Source organism: Cannabis sativa, chromosome 7 (genome assembly GCF_029168945.1).
Source record: "Cannabis sativa cultivar Pink pepper isolate KNU-18-1 chromosome 7, ASM2916894v1, whole genome shotgun sequence".
In the NCBI taxonomy this organism is placed as follows: Eukaryota; Viridiplantae; Streptophyta; class Magnoliopsida; order Rosales; family Cannabaceae; genus Cannabis; species Cannabis sativa.
The window spans coordinates 17,414,024-17,432,444 of NC_083607.1; the positions used below are offsets into that span (position 1 = coordinate 17,414,024).

Below are 18,421 nucleotides of genomic sequence, written 5' to 3' on the forward strand. Positions count from 1 at the left end.
ATTGATTCGACTTCATCAATGATATTGACTAATAAACCACCAATGAATCCATATATTTCATCAACATCATATTACATCCTCTGCGAGCTACGAAAGGCTTCTCCCCAAGCTCATCATCCAAAGTCTTGTGTTGTTGGTGCTGACTTTTGTTCAAACTCATCGCTTGCCAAGCTTGAAGGCAAGTACAATAATAATTTTCAAGTTGTCTTGCATGACGCTTATTATGGGCGTCAACCGCTTATTGATGTGGCACCCAGGTAAGTTTCCTTTCCTTTTCCTTTAATGTCACATTGGGGACAATGTGTCACTTTAGTTTGGGGGGAGGAGTGACTTAATTTTTATTTTGAGTTTTTAAGTTTTATGTCTTTTAATTTTAAATTTTTAGTTTTTTATTGTTTTGAGTCAATTTGCTTAATATGAGTCAATTTGAAAGTAGGTAGATAGCATGATTTGAAAAGTTCATTTATTTTTCGAAAAATCTGTGTGCTTGGTGATATTACATTCTTGACTAATTTCAATTTTATACATGAAAGAACATGGAATCACATTAAGTAATTTTCTAGTAATTGAATTGATTTATGTATGCTAATTGTGAAATGTGGAAAGTTGTTTGAAATAAATTCTAAAACTTGCTTGCTTGCTATTTGAGGCGAAATAATAAATTATGCATGACTAGGAAAGTGATTTAGGCAATTTTTGGATCGATTGTGCCTTTCAAGCCATCCCTTAAATTTTATCATATTTACCCTTTTTGAGCATTAACCAATTCTTTGTTCTACACATATTGAGCCTAAAAAGATAAACCCATGAATATCCAAAATATTTAACCCTAATTATATCATAAGTAGATCTTTAATTTGGGGGAATTTGGATGAGAAATTTGTTGTATGTGTGTGAAAAAAGTGTGAAAATTGAGAGAATGTGAAAAAAATTTGATTGGAAACAACTTGAAAAAAGAAAAGAAAAAAAGATAAAAAAGAAAATCTGACAACCAGTGTCAAATCTAGAAAAAAAATAAATAAAAGTTGTTGCAATCTTGTTGAAAAAAAGGAAAAAAAAAAATGTCTCTCATGTAATTAGAAAAAGGGGTATTGGGATTGGCATGATTGGAGAAGCTTATGGTATAGACAAGCCTAAATGACCATTTCAACTACCTTTACCCTAAGCCTAACGTTACAAGCCTAGAAAGACCTTCTGATTCTTAGTTGTGCATTAATCTATATTAGTGGAGAATAGTAAGTATTGCAAGCATATGGAATTTTGGGTTAGTAGATTGATAATTGTAATTGGCATGCATAAAGTGGTTTAATTGTTAGTTAATTGCATTCTATGGTTTCACGAGCTAAATGAAAATAAATTGAAATCTGTCAAGGGTGTAATTGAGCTGAAATTCTGGATTATATGCATAAGTGAATTTTTTCATAATCATGTTATTGAAGCTACTTGAAAATTACTCATGTTTTGGAGATTGACTTGTTTAATGTTTATTTAGTGTTTTACTCGAGGACGAGTAAAAGCTTAGTTTGGGGGAATTTGTTAGGTTATTTTTAGTATTAATTTTAGATTAAGTTTAGTATATTTTTAATTAAGTTTTAATCGTGTTTGGAGCATTTTTACGCTTGTTATCTTTTATTTTTACAAATTTAAAATAGAAGAAGATTAGAAAAATATCAGAGAAAAAGATGGGAAAAAGATAAAAATATCATGATATTTAAAATAGAGAAAATTGTGGAAGCCGAAACTTCAAGCCTGAATTCGACGGTGTTCTGATTGGATTTTGGAAAAAGTCAAAACATGAAAGTTCTAGATCTCTCTTTTATCTTTCCGGAACATCTTGAATCGTCGGATTCCGAGCAATATTGAGAGAGTTATGGCCAAAATACAGCAGAACAAAAATATCTCGTTTGAGGTTTCCCAAAAATTTAAATCCGAATGGGAATTTAAATATTGCCTTTTTTTTCCATATTTTTAGGCCTTCAATGCCTATATAAAGGGAAGAATGGAGTGATTTCATCAAGCAATTCTAGAGAGAAAAAAAGAGAGAATACAGATGCAAAGTGGAGAGATCAACTGCAATATTGGAGGCATTCTTCAGAGGGTTTTCAACATTCTTCTCTTCTAAACACTTTATTAGGGTTAGATGGATATTGTTTGACATTGTTTATGGTTTTAATATGATTTATTTTCCCTCTAATTTCTATGTATTCTATTTTATTTGTGCTTAATTACTTTTAATTGCCTGATCACCAATTATCTGTCTATGAGTTTGATGCGAGATCTGAGAAGTGAGTGTCAAATATGCTATAGTAAAATAGAACTGAATTTCGATATAGGACGAGAGTACCTATATGGTTTAGATAGCTTATAGGGTTTCTGTGTTTAATGCCTGTTGCATGTTAAATTTATCACGAGAGTAGAAAGTTTGCATGTAATTGAGATTTATATATCTGAGAAGATTATAAATTATCTTAGTAAACCTGCTATTGCATAGAAATTAATATTAGGAAAATAATCATATTAGGTCATATTCAATAGAAACAATTGAAATCGAAGCCCTAGTTTTTATTAACTTTCAATTTTCTTGTATAATTGTTTCTTACTAGTTTCTTATTCTTAATTCTTTCTTTATTTTTTATTTAACTAAATAGAAGTAAAAGTTTAATTTTAACGTACTTAACTACACTCCCTGTGGGATCGACCTCACTCCTAGTGAGTCTACTACTTTAAACGATACATACACTTGCGTGTGCAAAAATATCGCAACAGGTACTTATCATTTGTTACTGATGTCCGTATCTACACGTCGCTAGGAGGAAACCCTACAACGGTTTCATTTTATGCCATAACCTGGCAATTTTCATATCACTGACGCCGTATCTACACGTCGCCAGGAGTAATCGCCTACTCAGACGAACGCGTACCTACGCTCGGTACTTATCATATATCACTGACGCACGTACTTATGCCCAGTACGTCGCCAGGAAAATCGCATCACCTAATCAAGTGAGCCTGTATCTACGCTCGGTACTCATAATATATCACTGACGCCTGTACTTACGCCCAGTACGTTGCCAGGAAAATCACATCACCTAATCAGGTGAGCCTGCACCTATGCTTGATACTCATTATATATCACCGATGCCTGTACTTACGCCCAGTACGTCGCCAAGAAATTCGCATCACCTAATTAGGTGAGCCTGTATATCACATGCATAATTGTTGGGTTTTATGGCCTAAATAAAACTCATTTCAATATAATCAGATTTACTTATTAATAAAGAACAGAAATAACATTTTATGTTGCATGGTTCACATGATTTATTTCATGATTATATATATAATGTATGAATTCTATTTAAGTCCAGAACACATGAATTTGTTAATGATTATAGTGTTGTCAGCACAGTGGAATATAATCTTAATTATATGTTCGAAAGTTTATTCCCTGATTTGTCAGAACACTGGATTTAGACTGGCATGGTATAATCAGCGATAGGTATTCTTACACCTTGGATAAGTGTTATGTCCTTTCCAGGGCATTGGCAAAATTTACCAGTATCGGATGTATGGAGTATACATCGGAAGGGACCGAAATTGAACTTTGATTAGATATATTAAAATTTACTGTAATATCTATTCAATTCAATATCACCCGTTGATCCTAGATCAAATGATCTTAATCCTGATATGGTTAGGTTCGATCTCGAAAGTATTATACATGTTCTTTGATTTGTTAGTTAAGCCTACTTTTGGGTCAGGGTGATACGTACATTTTGGGAACATGATAGTATAATTGAGTGGGAGCACTAACATAAATATGGAGTCTATAACTTCTATAGGAATTTAGAAGTGAAACGATGATATCCTTCGAGCTTGGCTAAACAGAGATAAATGGTGGAGATCTCATTTCACTTCGCTGAAATATCATTTATACGGAGCTAAGTGTTTTAAGGATAAAATACATTGAAGGTGTAACGGTAACTTAGTGTCTATTCAATGTAGATCATCTATTAGAGGGTCATTGATCAAATTAGGATTATAACAATGGATAACTAATGACGTATCTATATCGTGGAACATATAGAGCGTTCTATATGACTGCGAGTTCAATTCCAAGTTCTAAGTGTGGATTCAATAAGGAATTAATAAGTTAGGGAATTTACTTGGTAAATTCGGTTCGACTTATTAGAAGCTTGGTTATATAGGCCCATGGTTCCCATACTAGTTGAGACCATACTGCTTGTAAGACTCAGTTAATTGATTTTAATTAATCAATTATAATTCTAAAGTTAGACTATGTCTACTTTATGAATTTTCACTAAGCAAGGGCAAAATTGTAAAGAAAAGAGATTCTAAGTTTATTTATTAATTAAGAGACTTCATATGTCTAATTAATAAATATATTAAATGACAATATTATTTAATAATTAATTTTTAGTTATTAAGTAATTAGAAGCATTTAAGTGGTTGAATTTAAAAACTGGCATTTTTGAGAAAATGAGATGCAGAAATGATAAAACAGCAAAATTGCATAAGTGAGGCCCATTATCCAAAGCCCATGGCCGACCACTCTTATAGGCTTTTATCATTTATTTTTTCATTATTTTAATGCCAAATAATTCAAACTTAAACCTAGGTGGTTACATATAAATAGATAATGATGGCTCTCATTCACACTTAACTTTGTCAGATGAAATTTGAGCCTCTTATTCTTTTCTCTATAGCCGAACCACTTTCTCTCTTCTTTTCTTCTTCAATTTCAAAATCCTTGAGTGATAGAGTAGTGCCCACACACATCAAGTGGTATCTCAATCATAGTGTGTAAGACTGTAGGAGATTCTAAACAACAATGTAAGGTGAATCAAGGGCTAGAGATCCAGGTTCAGATCTTGGCGATGCTCTGCTACAGAAAGGAATCAAGGGCTAGAGATTTGAAAGGAATGAGTCATTATATTCCGCTGCAGCCAATGTAAGGTTTCCTTAAACTTTATATGTGTTTATTTCATTGTTTTAGAATTCATATTAGGATGTTAATGAAACATACATGGTAGTAAATCTAGATCCTGGTAAAATATTTCCAACAATAATATCATCACATTATCTATACTCAACCAATCAATCTTTTTATTATGTAACAATATTAATTATATCTCAATATTAATCAATTCATAACGATACTAATTGTATTACATACAACGTACTATGTAGTACAATATACTTTTCTTACCTTTAATCTCGGTTCATACATTTCGGGCAACCCAAATGGAGAACTATCCCTGATGATCTCGGCCCTATGTCACAACAATGGTAAACCAATAAGTGTTTATCCCAAAACACTACTTAATATTCACATAAGACAATCTAGGATTTTCTACCAAACCTCGCGGTATAAATACACTAAAAAAACTTATATTTTGGCTCTAAAACATACACCATATTGTATAGCTCATCGCAAGCTTCAAAATGATATATAGAATGTCCAAAACGGACACCCGAGTCAAAAGTTATGACAAAAATACGATTTCTGATCTCTTAAGAATTTCTAAAAACTATAAAACTCGAAAATCCCAATTTTCGCACTCACGGAAACACTACCAAAACTTATCCAAATCACTCCAAACTTCACAGGACGCATATATATCATAAATATTACCATCCTTACATAACAGAAATAAAAATCGACCCCTTAAATAAACGCCATTAACGTTAGGACTTAGCTTAAAAAGTTCCAAACTCGATTTCTAACTCAAAATCACCTCAAATTCAAGAAGAAAATATCGGAACTAGTCCCATGACTACCTGAGAACAATTCTATAAGGTCAGAACCTTCATAACTATTCTAATTCACAAAACCCCTATATGAAACCAATTGTTTTTAAACTTAAAACGAAATTAAACCATACCTCAAAGATTTGCTATCCTGCTACTACCGGAGCTTATATCACTAGGTTTCAGGTTGAAAATCGAAGAAAATGGATATAGGAGGAGAAAATTTTTCGAAGGGAGAGAACGAAAGTTTTTTTCGTTTGTTCGTTCGTTCTGTTTCACTGATAACTTAATATATATATAAATAACTTAAGTTAACGTTATAACTTATATACATATATAAATAATATTATAATAATATAATAATAATATTAATAAAAACTTTATTATTAATAGTTATCTTATTATTTTTTAGCCACTAAGAAATCTCTATTTCTAGGGTATTTGGCCAACTTCGAGTACTCTAAAATGCCTTGATATTTCTAAAATCAACTTCTCCCAATAATCTCATCAATATTTCTAACTAAAACTGTTGTGACATTTTTGGCCTCCAATCGGGTCTCCAGGGTCGCCAAACTTGAAAATATTTGTATTTCACAAATAACTCATATTATATCCTCGTATTTTAAATAAATCTCCGTAATTAACAAATTACGCTTATATATCCACTTATTGAGTCTCCAGGGTCGCCGAACTTGAAAATAATTTTATTCCACATATAGCTCATATTACATTCACACATGCTATATAAATATCCGTAATTAACAAATTACAATTATTAAATCACTTATAGCAAAAATTTAAATTTTATTCTAAAATAAATTAGTAGGATCATAGTCCCACTTATTACCTGATTTACTCATAATATAAATATAAACCCTAATTATTTACCATTAGACTTATCGGGATATTACAACCATCCCCTCCTTCCAAAAATTTCTTCCTCGAAATTTATTTAAACAATTCGGGATATTACCCCCATATTTATGATTCTAACTCTCAAATTACTACTTTTATCTTGCTGTTTTTCTATAACACATTTACTAGTGGGATTGTCTCATTTCATGGTACTTCCTTTCTCTAGCCCAAAACATAGATAGGATTGTTAGCCCAAGATATGTTTCCAAGAGGGGAGTGAATTGGAAATTTAAGCTAATTTTGGAAATTTAAAAACCCCAAAGACAATTCATGCAAATATTCAAGTTTAATGCAATAACAAAGATAATCACAAGTATAAATAAATAATAAACTTGAAATGTAAAGACTTTAGGGATAGAAAATGCAAACTCTTGATTTTTACAAGGTTCGGTAGAACTAAGCCATCTACGTCCTTGGTCTTCAAAGCTATGGACCTAGCTTTAAGTTCCACTATCGAGCCAAGTTAATGGGCTTGACTAACCCTTACAACCGGGGAATTTTTCACCAAGGTTTTTCCCAAACCTCTCACAATAGTTTTCTTCCAAGGACTATCAACCTCACCAGATTGTTGAAGTGCCAATCTCACTATTGGATTGTTGTAGTGACAATCTCACTCTTATCGGGTTGTTTACAAAACCGGTGTCAACCTCACCTACAACCGAGTTGTTTTTCTACCGATGCTAACCTCACCTCTCAATACAATGAATATGTAATTTTGAAATACAAAGCAAACTCTCTCTAATAAGATAAAAAACAATGTAAAATCCTAGAGAGAATTGCAAGCACACTAGAGAAGATAAGAACAAGTTTGGCTCAAGTGTGTGTAGTTGGTGTGTTTATGAAAAGATGATAATTTTTTAGCTTAGAACACTTAGAGAATGATGTTCTATGATGAATAGAAGCTCAACCAACCTTAATTTTTGAGTGAAAAACAAGTTTATATAGTGTAGGAACAAAAATTAGTCGTTTAAAGCCGTTAGCACATTTTACAAAAAGAATCCTAGGAAAAAAGGATTACCTATTTTAAAACGGATTACCTATTTATGAAAAACGGACTACCTATTTTCAATAGGTAGGCCGAAAACTAGGCAGGTTAAAAACTTACATTTTTCGGCACTAAAATGTACATAACTCTTTACTCGATTATCCGTTTTCAAAAATTCCAATTTTGTTCTCTTAGTTAAACAAAATGTGATTTAGAAATTCAATTAAAAAAAATTTTGAACCATCGGGTGAGAAAACTTGTTGCACAAGTTAGTGAGTGGGCTAAAATTTGTACTTATAAACCCTAGTATACTATGCAAATCACTTTAACAAGACTAAAATAAATTTATACTACTTGATTGTTTTTAGACTTGATGTAGATGAGCTTCCTAACTTGATTTGCATGTTTTGATCCAAAGTTGACTTTTTCCTGAGAGTTGACTTTGACTTTCGGGTTGACTTTTGACTTTTAGCTTTTGAAGTCCTCTTTTGGATAGGGTCTTGAATTCTTGATCTCTTGATAAAAGCTTTTGATCTTATGAAGTATGAAGTAGTTGATATACTTGTTGAATCCACTTCTTTGATTATGTTTGACTTTACCGAGCAAATATTGATACTTTGTGAATTTGCTTGCAAAATGGTCAAGAAAATATTAGTAACAAATAATAATCAAATATTTGTTTATCATCAAAATAAGTGAGTGATTGACTTTTGGTCAACATTGTCCCCCTTTTTGATGATATCAAATATTTGATTATTTTAAAGAAAAGAAAAAGTAACCATGGCTATTTGCAATCAAGTAATAATAGGTTTTGAAAACTTACACACAAGTTAAAACCACATACTCCTGCAACAATGTTAGCTGGATAGTTGGAAGCAGGATTTATTTAATTTTAAATAAATAAATTTCGAAATTAATAATTAAATAAAAAAAATTAATTAAAAAAAAATTAATTTTCGAAAATAAAAAAAAATAAAATAAATATTTATTTTCGAAAAAAAATATTAATTTAAATTTTTGAAATTATTTAAAAAATATATTTAAAATTAAACCTACTCTTTTGAAAAATTAGGTTTCAACCAACCTAAATATCATTTCAAAATCTGCTAACTACTTTTAAAAATTAAATATTATTTTAAAAATAAAATTAAATAAAAAATTAGAAAAGATAAATTAAATATCTTATCAGATTTTAAATTTAATTTAAATAAATAAAATAAAAAAAATTTAAAAGTTAGCAAAATATCTTACATCTATTTAAAATTACATGATTATAAATATCTTATTTTAAATTTAAATAAGGTCAAAATATCTAAAAAAGATTTAATTTATAAAAAAAATATATATAAAATCTGACCTTAAATTTAAAAATAAGATAAGATATAATCAAATTTAAAAATAAGATAGATTTTTAAGCAAGAAGATAGATACTAATTCTATTCAAATTCAAATTACACTAATATCTTGAATTAAATTTAAAAAATATTAAATTAATTCAAAATGATAATTAGAATTGAATTAGGAATAGTAATAGTATATATACAAAACTATACAAAAAATCGGAAGTTAATTCCATAAAAAAGTATGAAAAATCGAAGAAAAACGAAAAAATTGTGAACTGTACGGACAGATTTGCGATCGCAGGAAAATATCAAATTTCAAATTTCCCGATTTTTTCAAATCTTCAAAAATTCATAACTAATTCAAATAAAATCGAAATTGAGTTCTGTAAAAGACTAACTTGCTTAATTTTTTCCATACTATCCAATAAAAATAATTCCAGAAACAAAATCGCAATTATTTTTCACCAAAATTTACAAACATCAATTAATCATCAAATAACACTCAATACAACATGATACCATCCAAAAACAAACAAACAATCGTTTTAAAGTCCAAATTTCATGTAAGTAAATCAATTACCATGGCTCTGATACCAGTTGTTAAAAATTATTTTACCAGGATCTTAGATCTACTCACAAGTATGTTGTTTAAACATCCTAAATATGAACTTTCTATAACGATAAAATAAACACATATAAAGTTAAGAAAACCTTACATTGATGCAGCGGAATTAATGTCTCCTTCCACTCAGATCTCTAACCCTTGAATCCTTTCTGTAGCAGAGTATAATCAAGATCTGAGCCCGAATGTCCTTCTTCTTCAAGTTTGATCCTTCACAGTCTTCCAATCTATGATTGAGTTACTGCTTGCTGTGTGTGGGCACTTACTCTTTCACTAGGGTCACGAAAAAGATGAAGGGAAAAGAGAGAGGGATTTCGGCCAAGGTATAGAAAGCGGGGAAGGCTCAGTTTTTCTGAAGAGAGAAATTTCTGTCAGATTACTAATGAAAGCATGTTGTGAGACTGAGCCATCACTTTCTATTTATAGGCAACTACTAGGTTTAGGTTAGGATTTATTTGGCATTAAAATAATGAAAATATTAATTTGAAAAACCTCATCTAAGTGGCCGGCCATGGTGTTATAATGGGCCTCACTTGATTTTGCAGTTTTATCAAATTTTATCTCTGTTTTCTCAAAAATGCCAATTTTCCAATTCTAACCTTTTAAATGCCAAAACTAATTATTTAATAACTAAAATAGATTATTAAATAATATTGTCATTTAATTTAATTATTAATTAGACATACAAAGTCCATTAATAAATAAATAAACCTAGAAACTCTTTTCTTTACAATTTCACCCCTGCTTAGTGAAAATTCATAAAATTAGACATAGTCTAATTTTAGAATTATAATTGATCAAACACGAATCAATTAATGAGTCTTACAAGCAGAATGTTCTCAACTAGAATGGGGACCATGGATCTATATGCTGAGCTTCCAATAAGTGAACCAAATTTACCAAGTAAATTCCTACTTATTAATTCTTCGTTGAATCCACTCTTAGAACTTAGAATTGCACTCTCAGACTTATATAGAGCATATTGTATGTTCCACGATATCAATATACTATCTCATTTAACCATTGTTATAATCTTATTGTGATTTAAAGATCCTCTATATAGATGATCTACATCGAGATGGGATTTCTTTACCGTTCTCACCCCTCAATGTATTTTGCCCCTTAAAACACTTAGCTACCTGTAAATGGTGTTTAGTGATCTAATAATTAGTCAGTTAAACAAGAGCTCATCCATTTACTTCTATTTGCTAAGCTCGAAGGGAATCATCACTTGACTTCTATACACTAGTAGAAGCTATAGATTCCATATTTATGTTCAGCACTCCCACTCAATCATACTATCATGTTCCCAAAATATACGTATCACCCTGACCCAAAAGTAGGCTTAACTAATAAATCTAAGAACATGAATAGCACTCCTGAGTTGAGCCTAAGCATATCAGGATTTAGATTCTTTTAATCTTAAGATCAACTACTGATATTGACTTGGAAAGATATGTATAACGGTAAGTTTGTAATATCTTAACTTAGTTGCAATATCGGTCCAGTCCAATGTATACTCCATACATTCGAAACTAGTATACTTTACTAATGTCCTGGAAAGAACATAACACTTACTCCAAGTGTAAGTACACATCATCGCTGATTATCACATTAGTGTAAATCCAATAACACTGATGAAACAGGGACCAAAACTTTTGATTCATATGATCACAATCACATTCCACTGTGTTGACGATACTGTAATTGTGAATAAACATATGATCTGGATTTAACTGATTTTGTGTGTAAATGTAATAAACATATTAAACCATTAGCATGTAGAATTCATGCAAACATCAATCACTTCAAATTTCTTATGTTGATAACTAATCAGATTGTAAAGAGTTTTATTTAGGGCATAATACCCAACAAAATTGGCTTTTATTTCAATGAAAAACGATTGTTGAATCAAAAGTTATGACGAAAACAAGTTTGAGGCACAGTGGTATGCATTGCATACCCCCGCGCGCGCGGATCGGGGTGTCTGACCCAGCATCAAGGCTGCATGCAGCCTATCTGACTGAGGGACACGGGCGGGACAAGGGGATGCTTCAGACAAGGCTTTGTCTGAAGGGATTTTGTCCCATGCGCGCGCGATTGTGCTTTCAAACCCTGATATTTTTGTTCAACTTCAAAAAATCATAACTAATTCATAAAAAATCCAAATTAGGTTCTGTAAAAGCCTAAATTTATTATTTTTTTGTCTTATTTCCAGAAAAAATAATTCCAGATCGAAATAAAAAATATGTCAGTAACATATATTGCGATTTCTAAACTATCATCAAATAAGCACATAAACCACATGAAACTATCCAAATCAATGCATATCATCGTTTTAATTCATATTTCATGAAAGTAAATCATTACCATGGCTCTGAGGCCAGTTGTTGGAAACATTTTACCACGACCTAGATTTACTAACAAGTATGTTTCATTAACATCCTAATATGAATTCTAAAATAATGAAATAAACAGATAAGGGTTTAAGGAAACCTTACATTGGGTGCAACGGAATATAATGACTCCTTCCGTTCAGATCTCTAGCCCTTGATTCCTTTCTGTAGAAGAGCATCACCAAGATCTGAACCTGGATCTCTTTCTCTCCTTCCTTTGATGCTGATTCTCCTTCTTGTTGTTTGGAATCTGCTACAGTCTTACACACTATGATTGAGATACCACTTGATGTGTGTGGGCACTACTCTATCACTCAAGGATTTCGAAATTTAAGAAGAAAAGAAAAGGAAAAGTGGTTCGGCTATAGAGAAAAGAATAGGAGGCTCAAATCTCATCTGACAAAGTTAACAAAAGTTAAGTGTGAATGAGAGCCATCAGCCCGCCCCAAAAGTTAAGTTAAGTTAACAAAGTTAAAAATGTGTGGGGTGTAAATAAAATTTTCCCAAAATTATAAACCCCAAATTAAACAAATCAGCCCGCCCCAAAAAAAACCCCAAAACAAAACCTAATCTTATCTTCTTTCGTCTATCAGCTCGTCCCCCGCATCTTCTAGACGACCGGCGAGACCAGCACCGCACGTCGTCCCTTCCCCGCAGTCACAGTCGCACTTCTAGCCCTATTCATCGTCCCTTTCCTCTCTCTTTGGCGTGCAAACCCAGCAGCGAACCCAACAACTCTCATTTTAGGTACTCCGTCATCCCCTATTTCGTTCTCTATTCGACTTGTTTATCTTCTTTTTGTCTAAAATTTTCGCCTAAAACTCACTAATCCAAAAACACCGATTCTTTTCCAGGCTTTCCTCTTCATTGAAGACTTATTATTTCTTTGTTATAAAACCCTAACTTTTCTCTCTCTCTCTCTCGCCGCTCCTGTTAGTTCCTCTGGCACGGCAAACCCACTTCGTCGCTTCCCTACTCTTCATCGCTATGAGGTATACTCTTTGTTTTTCATTTCATTTATATTTACTTCATTATTTATGTTTGTATACATTTATTCATAGGGTTTTCGTAGAAATTTTAGATTCTTGCAAGTGAAAATGAATTCCTGATTTGCGTTCTCTAAGTAAAGTCTCTCAATTTTTTTTTATCGATTCAGAATTTTTGAAAATGATTTTGCTGCTATTTTTCCTCTTAATATTTTAATATTTCCATCTTTCATCGTGGTTCACAAAGAGATATTGTTCTATAAATTTTATCATGAAAATACTATTAAGTAATTATTGCATATGAAATGTTTGATAATAGTTGCAAAAGAAACCCTTAAAATATTGTTCTGTTTTTTTAATTCATGACAATGCTATTAAATAATCTTGATCTGCTGGTCTTATTTTAAGTTATTGATGTTGAATTTTTTAAGTTATTGGTAGTGCATATATATATTAGGGTGATTCTACAATGTACCCCCTTAAAAGGGATGTACTGATGCACCCTTGACTTGTTTCGGCATCCAGAAGAATTTTTTAGTCTATTTTTTTTTTCATATTCATGTACGTTATAGCTATTTAAGATAACCTACAAAATTTTAAAAAATTCAAAATAATTTACAATATAGAAAACAATGTTCAAACAGTCTATTTTACACGCGTATAAAATAAAATAGTCACGCGTGCAACACACTGTTTGAACGTATTTTTCGGCGTGTTAAAACTTTTACAAATTTCTTAAAATTTTGCAGAATGTCTTAAATAACTATAACGTACATGACCATGAGAAAAAATTTGACTAAAAAATTATTTCGGGTGCTAAAATAGATAAGAGTGCATCAATGTATCCATTTTAAGGGGGTGCATTGTAGAATTTCCCTATATATTATAATGGCTTCATAATATATATCTTTATATATTAAATTTTTTAATTCTGTTAAAGTTAACGTCAGTTTACTTATCACAAAATAACAAATAAACATATTTAATAAAATTAAAATAAAGGAAGATTACCTATACAGTTACATATTCCTTTGAAATTCTTAAAATTCCTCCTAGAGAAACTCTAACCACCAGTCCACCCAAAACTCTCTTCATGGAAACTAACTCCATTGGAAACGATCCCCATCATTCATTGAAACTCTCTTAAACATCAAGCCAGGACTCTCTCTCGGAGTTTCTTTCCCACTCTCACTCGTCTCTTCCCTCACATTTTCAGCAATGCAAAAGAATTCAGGTATTTGTATTTCTGTCGGATTTAGTCCGATTTCAGTAGCAAAATCATAAATTTTCAAAAGGATACTTCTAGAGGTTGGTTTTGTTCCACTGATTCAGTCTTTTGATTTTTATGTAAAGTTTTATGGAATTATTTTGGGGTTGTAAGGCAGATGGAGGATATGTTTAATATTATATTATAAAAAACAGGTATTATTTCAATCATTCTGTAGATTTTGATGGTTCAGATTAGAATTATGGGCTTTGTTCTACTATTAATTATATATATTTTAGATAACTATTAATTTTATGTATACTCATTATATTAAGTAATCTCATATTATAAAGTATTACTTTCAAAAAAAAAAATGGGGATAAAGTAGGAATGTCAATCTGGGCTATTTTCGCGGGCCGGGCCCCCAGCCCGACGGGCCGATTGTGGCCCGAATTATTCGGGCTCTTCTCGGGCTTTTGGCCTGGCCCGGCCCGGTATATATTATTTCGGGTCGGGCCCGGCCCGGCCCGGTTTCAAATATTAAAAAAAACCTAAATCCCTAAAAAAAAATCCCAAATTCTAAACCTAAAGAATCGCAGAACCTCCACTCCAGTCTTCACTGCCGCTGCACTAACAAGAGAAAACTCAATTCCACTGCTCTCAGCTACAGCAGCACACACCTCGACGACGGCGTCTCTCACCTCCTCAAGTCGACGGTGCCCCGCCAAGACATTCTATTTTTCGAATCAAGCTTCTCTTTACCCTCTTTGTTGGTTTTAAGAGGTATTTTGGTTTTCATTTCTTGAGAGTTTTTTTTTTCCCTTTCTTATCTTTGAAGATCTTAGATGGGTTCAATTTCTTTACTTAAGCACATTTGTTTCGTTCAGTTTATCGATTAGTAGAACATAATTTTATTACAATTTCATTCGATAGTAGAACATAGAAATACTAGTTCGAATATTAACATGTAGCATATCAGGTAGTAATGGACTTTCCTTCAAATGGTTTTCTGGTTTGTAATTAAGAATATATGTTGATTTTGGATTCTGTAATTTCGAATAATGACCAATATTAAATAAAATACTAAGTGAAAGTAGTTTGTAGCATTGTAACTGGCCTATGCTTAAGCACATTTTGTACTGGCCTATGCTTTATTTATCGATTGTATTGTAACTGTAGTAAAATAGTTGGAGAAAATACATGTCTTGTATCTGTTTGATTAATTTGCTGTGAGAAAATATGGGTTTTTGTTTTCCGTTAGTGGGATTTGCATAATAATTAAATTTAATTTATTTTGAGCTTTGACAAAGTAATTGAAGAGTTTGATTGTTGATTGTGTGTAGTAACATGTAATCAGAACAGCTATACAAAGATTGGCATTTCAAAAGGGTTTTCTGTTGAATTAAGAATTAAAATTGTATCTAATAATCATTAGCATTTGTTCATTAAAAAAGAAATGAGAAGAACTCATTAACTTGTTTGTGTAATTAGAGAGGGAAAGTTTTAGTACCATACATATTTTGGTAGTACATCACTTATAATTGTTTTTTTTAAAGGACTTATTATTATTGTTGATTATAATTACTGATGCTTGCTTATCTATGTGAGAAAGGAAAAAAATAAACGTTCATAAAATTTTAAAGGTGAAAGGTCCAAAGGAATATGCAGTAGACATTTTTTTTTTCAAAAGAAAAATATGTATAATAGAAATAATAGACATTTGAAATTAGGAATGTCTTACCATACTCTGTTTTATATTTTTTTATAGGCTTTGGCGTTTTGCAAGTGTTTGAAAAGAATTTGAGTCAAGTGGAAATTTCGATCTCGATTCATCAGAGGTATATATATTTTTTATAATTAAATTACATATAATTTTATAGAAGAGTTTGAATATCTTATATATTCATCCATAGTGAAGTAGGTTCTGCGAAATTTGTGTGCTGCGGTGATATAAGGATGATGAATTGTGTGTTATCTGATTATTTATAGTTAAAATTGACAGATGGTTAGGTTAATAAAATAGAGAAAATGCTGCCCTGTATTATTGAAAAAAGTACAAATAGGACCCTGAATTGATTTTTTTATCAAAATAAAATTTAATTATAACCCGATCTAAAAATTGACAAAACTGTCTACACTTTTTGTATTTGTTTGTATTAAGAATTATCTTCAAATTGGTTATATTAAAAAAAAAGTTGTCAAAAATTAAGCTCAGGGCTTTATTGTTAACATTTTAGAAAATACAGGGTCTATCTTGTCATTTAACAAAATAGAGAGTCCAATCAGTAACTTTTACAAAATATAGGGTCAAAAATAGTATTTATCCAATTAAAAAAAAAAAAGTAAATTTAAATTATGAGAAAATTCTACATTACACTACCTTAAAAATAAACATTGATGCATCTCTATATGTTTTTACATTAGAGAGACTTTTTTAACCCAATTTTTTTTATATTCGTGTATATTATAATTATTTAAGATATTTGCAAAATTTTGAAAAATTTAAAAAGATTTAACATGAATTCAAATTGTTTGTTGCACATGGAATTCTTTTATTATATACGCATGTAAAATAAACTATTTAAGTATTGCTTTCTATATTATAAATGATTCTAAATTTTTTAAAATTTTGTAAAATATAAATAGGGGTGCATCGTACCCATTTTAATAGAATATATTGTAGAAGTACCTTAAAATATATAAATGTAATTAGATATTTCTACAATACACTCCTAAAAAAGGTCCACCGATGCACCCATTCCTTCTACATTTGAGAGAGAGAATATTTTAGTTGTAATATTACACACCTCATAAGACTACTATAACATTTTTTAAAAAATCATAAGACTACTATAACATTTTTTAAAAAAAAGGGGTCCAATCCATCCATTGCAATGATGGAAAAGCATATATTTTATTTTTGCGTTCAGTATGATAAAAACCACCGGCTATCACCGGTCACTGTTAGCAACTCAGTGTTGATGCAACGCAGCGTTTCCTTCGTTGTAAAGAAAAGAAACATTACTTTGTAGCTTTGTATATCTAAATATAAATAGTGTTAAAACGGTCAGGAAACGGTCAGAAAATGGTATTTGGATTGCTTGAATTTAAAATACCATAAAAAGATAAACCCTTTTGAAAATTCCAAATTGGAAAATTTAAAGTAGTTCGTTAGAGGGTTAGGGGAAGATACTCACTTGGGTTTCAAACAAGGTTAGCTAAAATGCGAAATAGAGAGATGAGTAAAGGGAATAAGTACTAAAACTGAAACTTTCAGTAAGAAAAAAATGAGAAACCGTTCGCGCCAGGTAGGGGTCGAACCTACGACTTTCTGCTTAGGAAACAGACGCTCCTTGTTTGAAACCCAAGTGAGTATCTTCCCCTAACCCTCTAACGAACTACTTTAAATTTTCCAATTTGGAATTTTCAAAAGGGTTTATCTTTTTATGGTATTTTAAATTCAAGTTACTTGTATAATCTGGGGTTTTACATTTTTTTGGGGTAAATCCATGGTTTCTTTATACTATTTTTAATTGAGAATAATTTTGTTGCAGAGTTGAAAATTGAGGATTTGGAGAACCTGCAATGAAGGTGTTTCAGGTCAATGGAGAAACTCTTGCCCTAGCCCTTTACTCCGATGTTACTAACGCCAAGTAATCTCTTTTTTCTTTTAAAAAAATTTAATCACGTTGGTGAAAATATTGTTTTCTTTTCTACTCTTCCAGTTTAGCTGTTATTTTGGTACCAATTTGAGATTAAGAAAGGGAAAAGCTCAGTGCTCTTATTCCTATAATGAGTTTGTGCTGAATTACTTTAAAGGTTTCTCTTGCAATTTTTTGGGCTATATAGAGAAGTGTTTTGTATTTATTGTGTGATACCATAGCTTAAAGTGAGAGTTTGACTAATTATGTCTAAGACCCTTTTTAATTAGCTAATATTTTTTTGGTTATATAGGGTATTGGTTGGGTGAGTTATGACTTAGGAGCAAAGTGTAGCTTAGCAATAGCTGCATCTTATGTACCTTAGAATGGTGAAGATAACCAAATTTTTATTGCTTTATCTACTGATTTCCACTAGGAATTGTGGGCACAATACAATTGATGGTTTTTGAGGTCTTTTCATGAAAAGGATAAGTTATAATGCAAATAGTACTTCAATACTGTTGATAAGTGTTTCAACAAGGAGGAACATTTCAAGA

At 31.2% G+C, this 18,421-nt stretch overlaps 1 protein-coding gene across 10 annotated transcripts in view; it reads left to right on the forward strand.

The window, feature by feature from the left end:
- Positions 1-18,421, forward strand: part of LOC115697515 (uncharacterized) — an 84,344-nt gene that overhangs the window by 64,635 nt on the left and 1,288 nt on the right. The window contains exons 1-5 of one of the 10 annotated variants that reach the window (XM_061101883.1): positions 12,588-12,777; positions 12,885-13,022; positions 14,888-15,006; positions 15,992-16,061; positions 17,778-17,876. In XM_061101883.1, the coding sequence (XP_060957866.1) occupies positions 17,809-17,876 (68 nt within the window). In that variant the 5' untranslated portion in view covers positions 12,588-12,777; positions 12,885-13,022; positions 14,888-15,006; positions 15,992-16,061; positions 17,778-17,808. Of the gene's footprint in view, positions 1-12,587; positions 12,778-12,884; positions 13,023-14,799; positions 15,007-15,991; positions 16,062-17,285; positions 17,592-17,614; positions 17,673-17,777; positions 17,877-18,421 lie in introns of those variants that run through there. The other 9 variants (XM_030624551.2, XM_061101885.1, XM_061101881.1 and 6 more) reach the window with 9 other exon arrangements.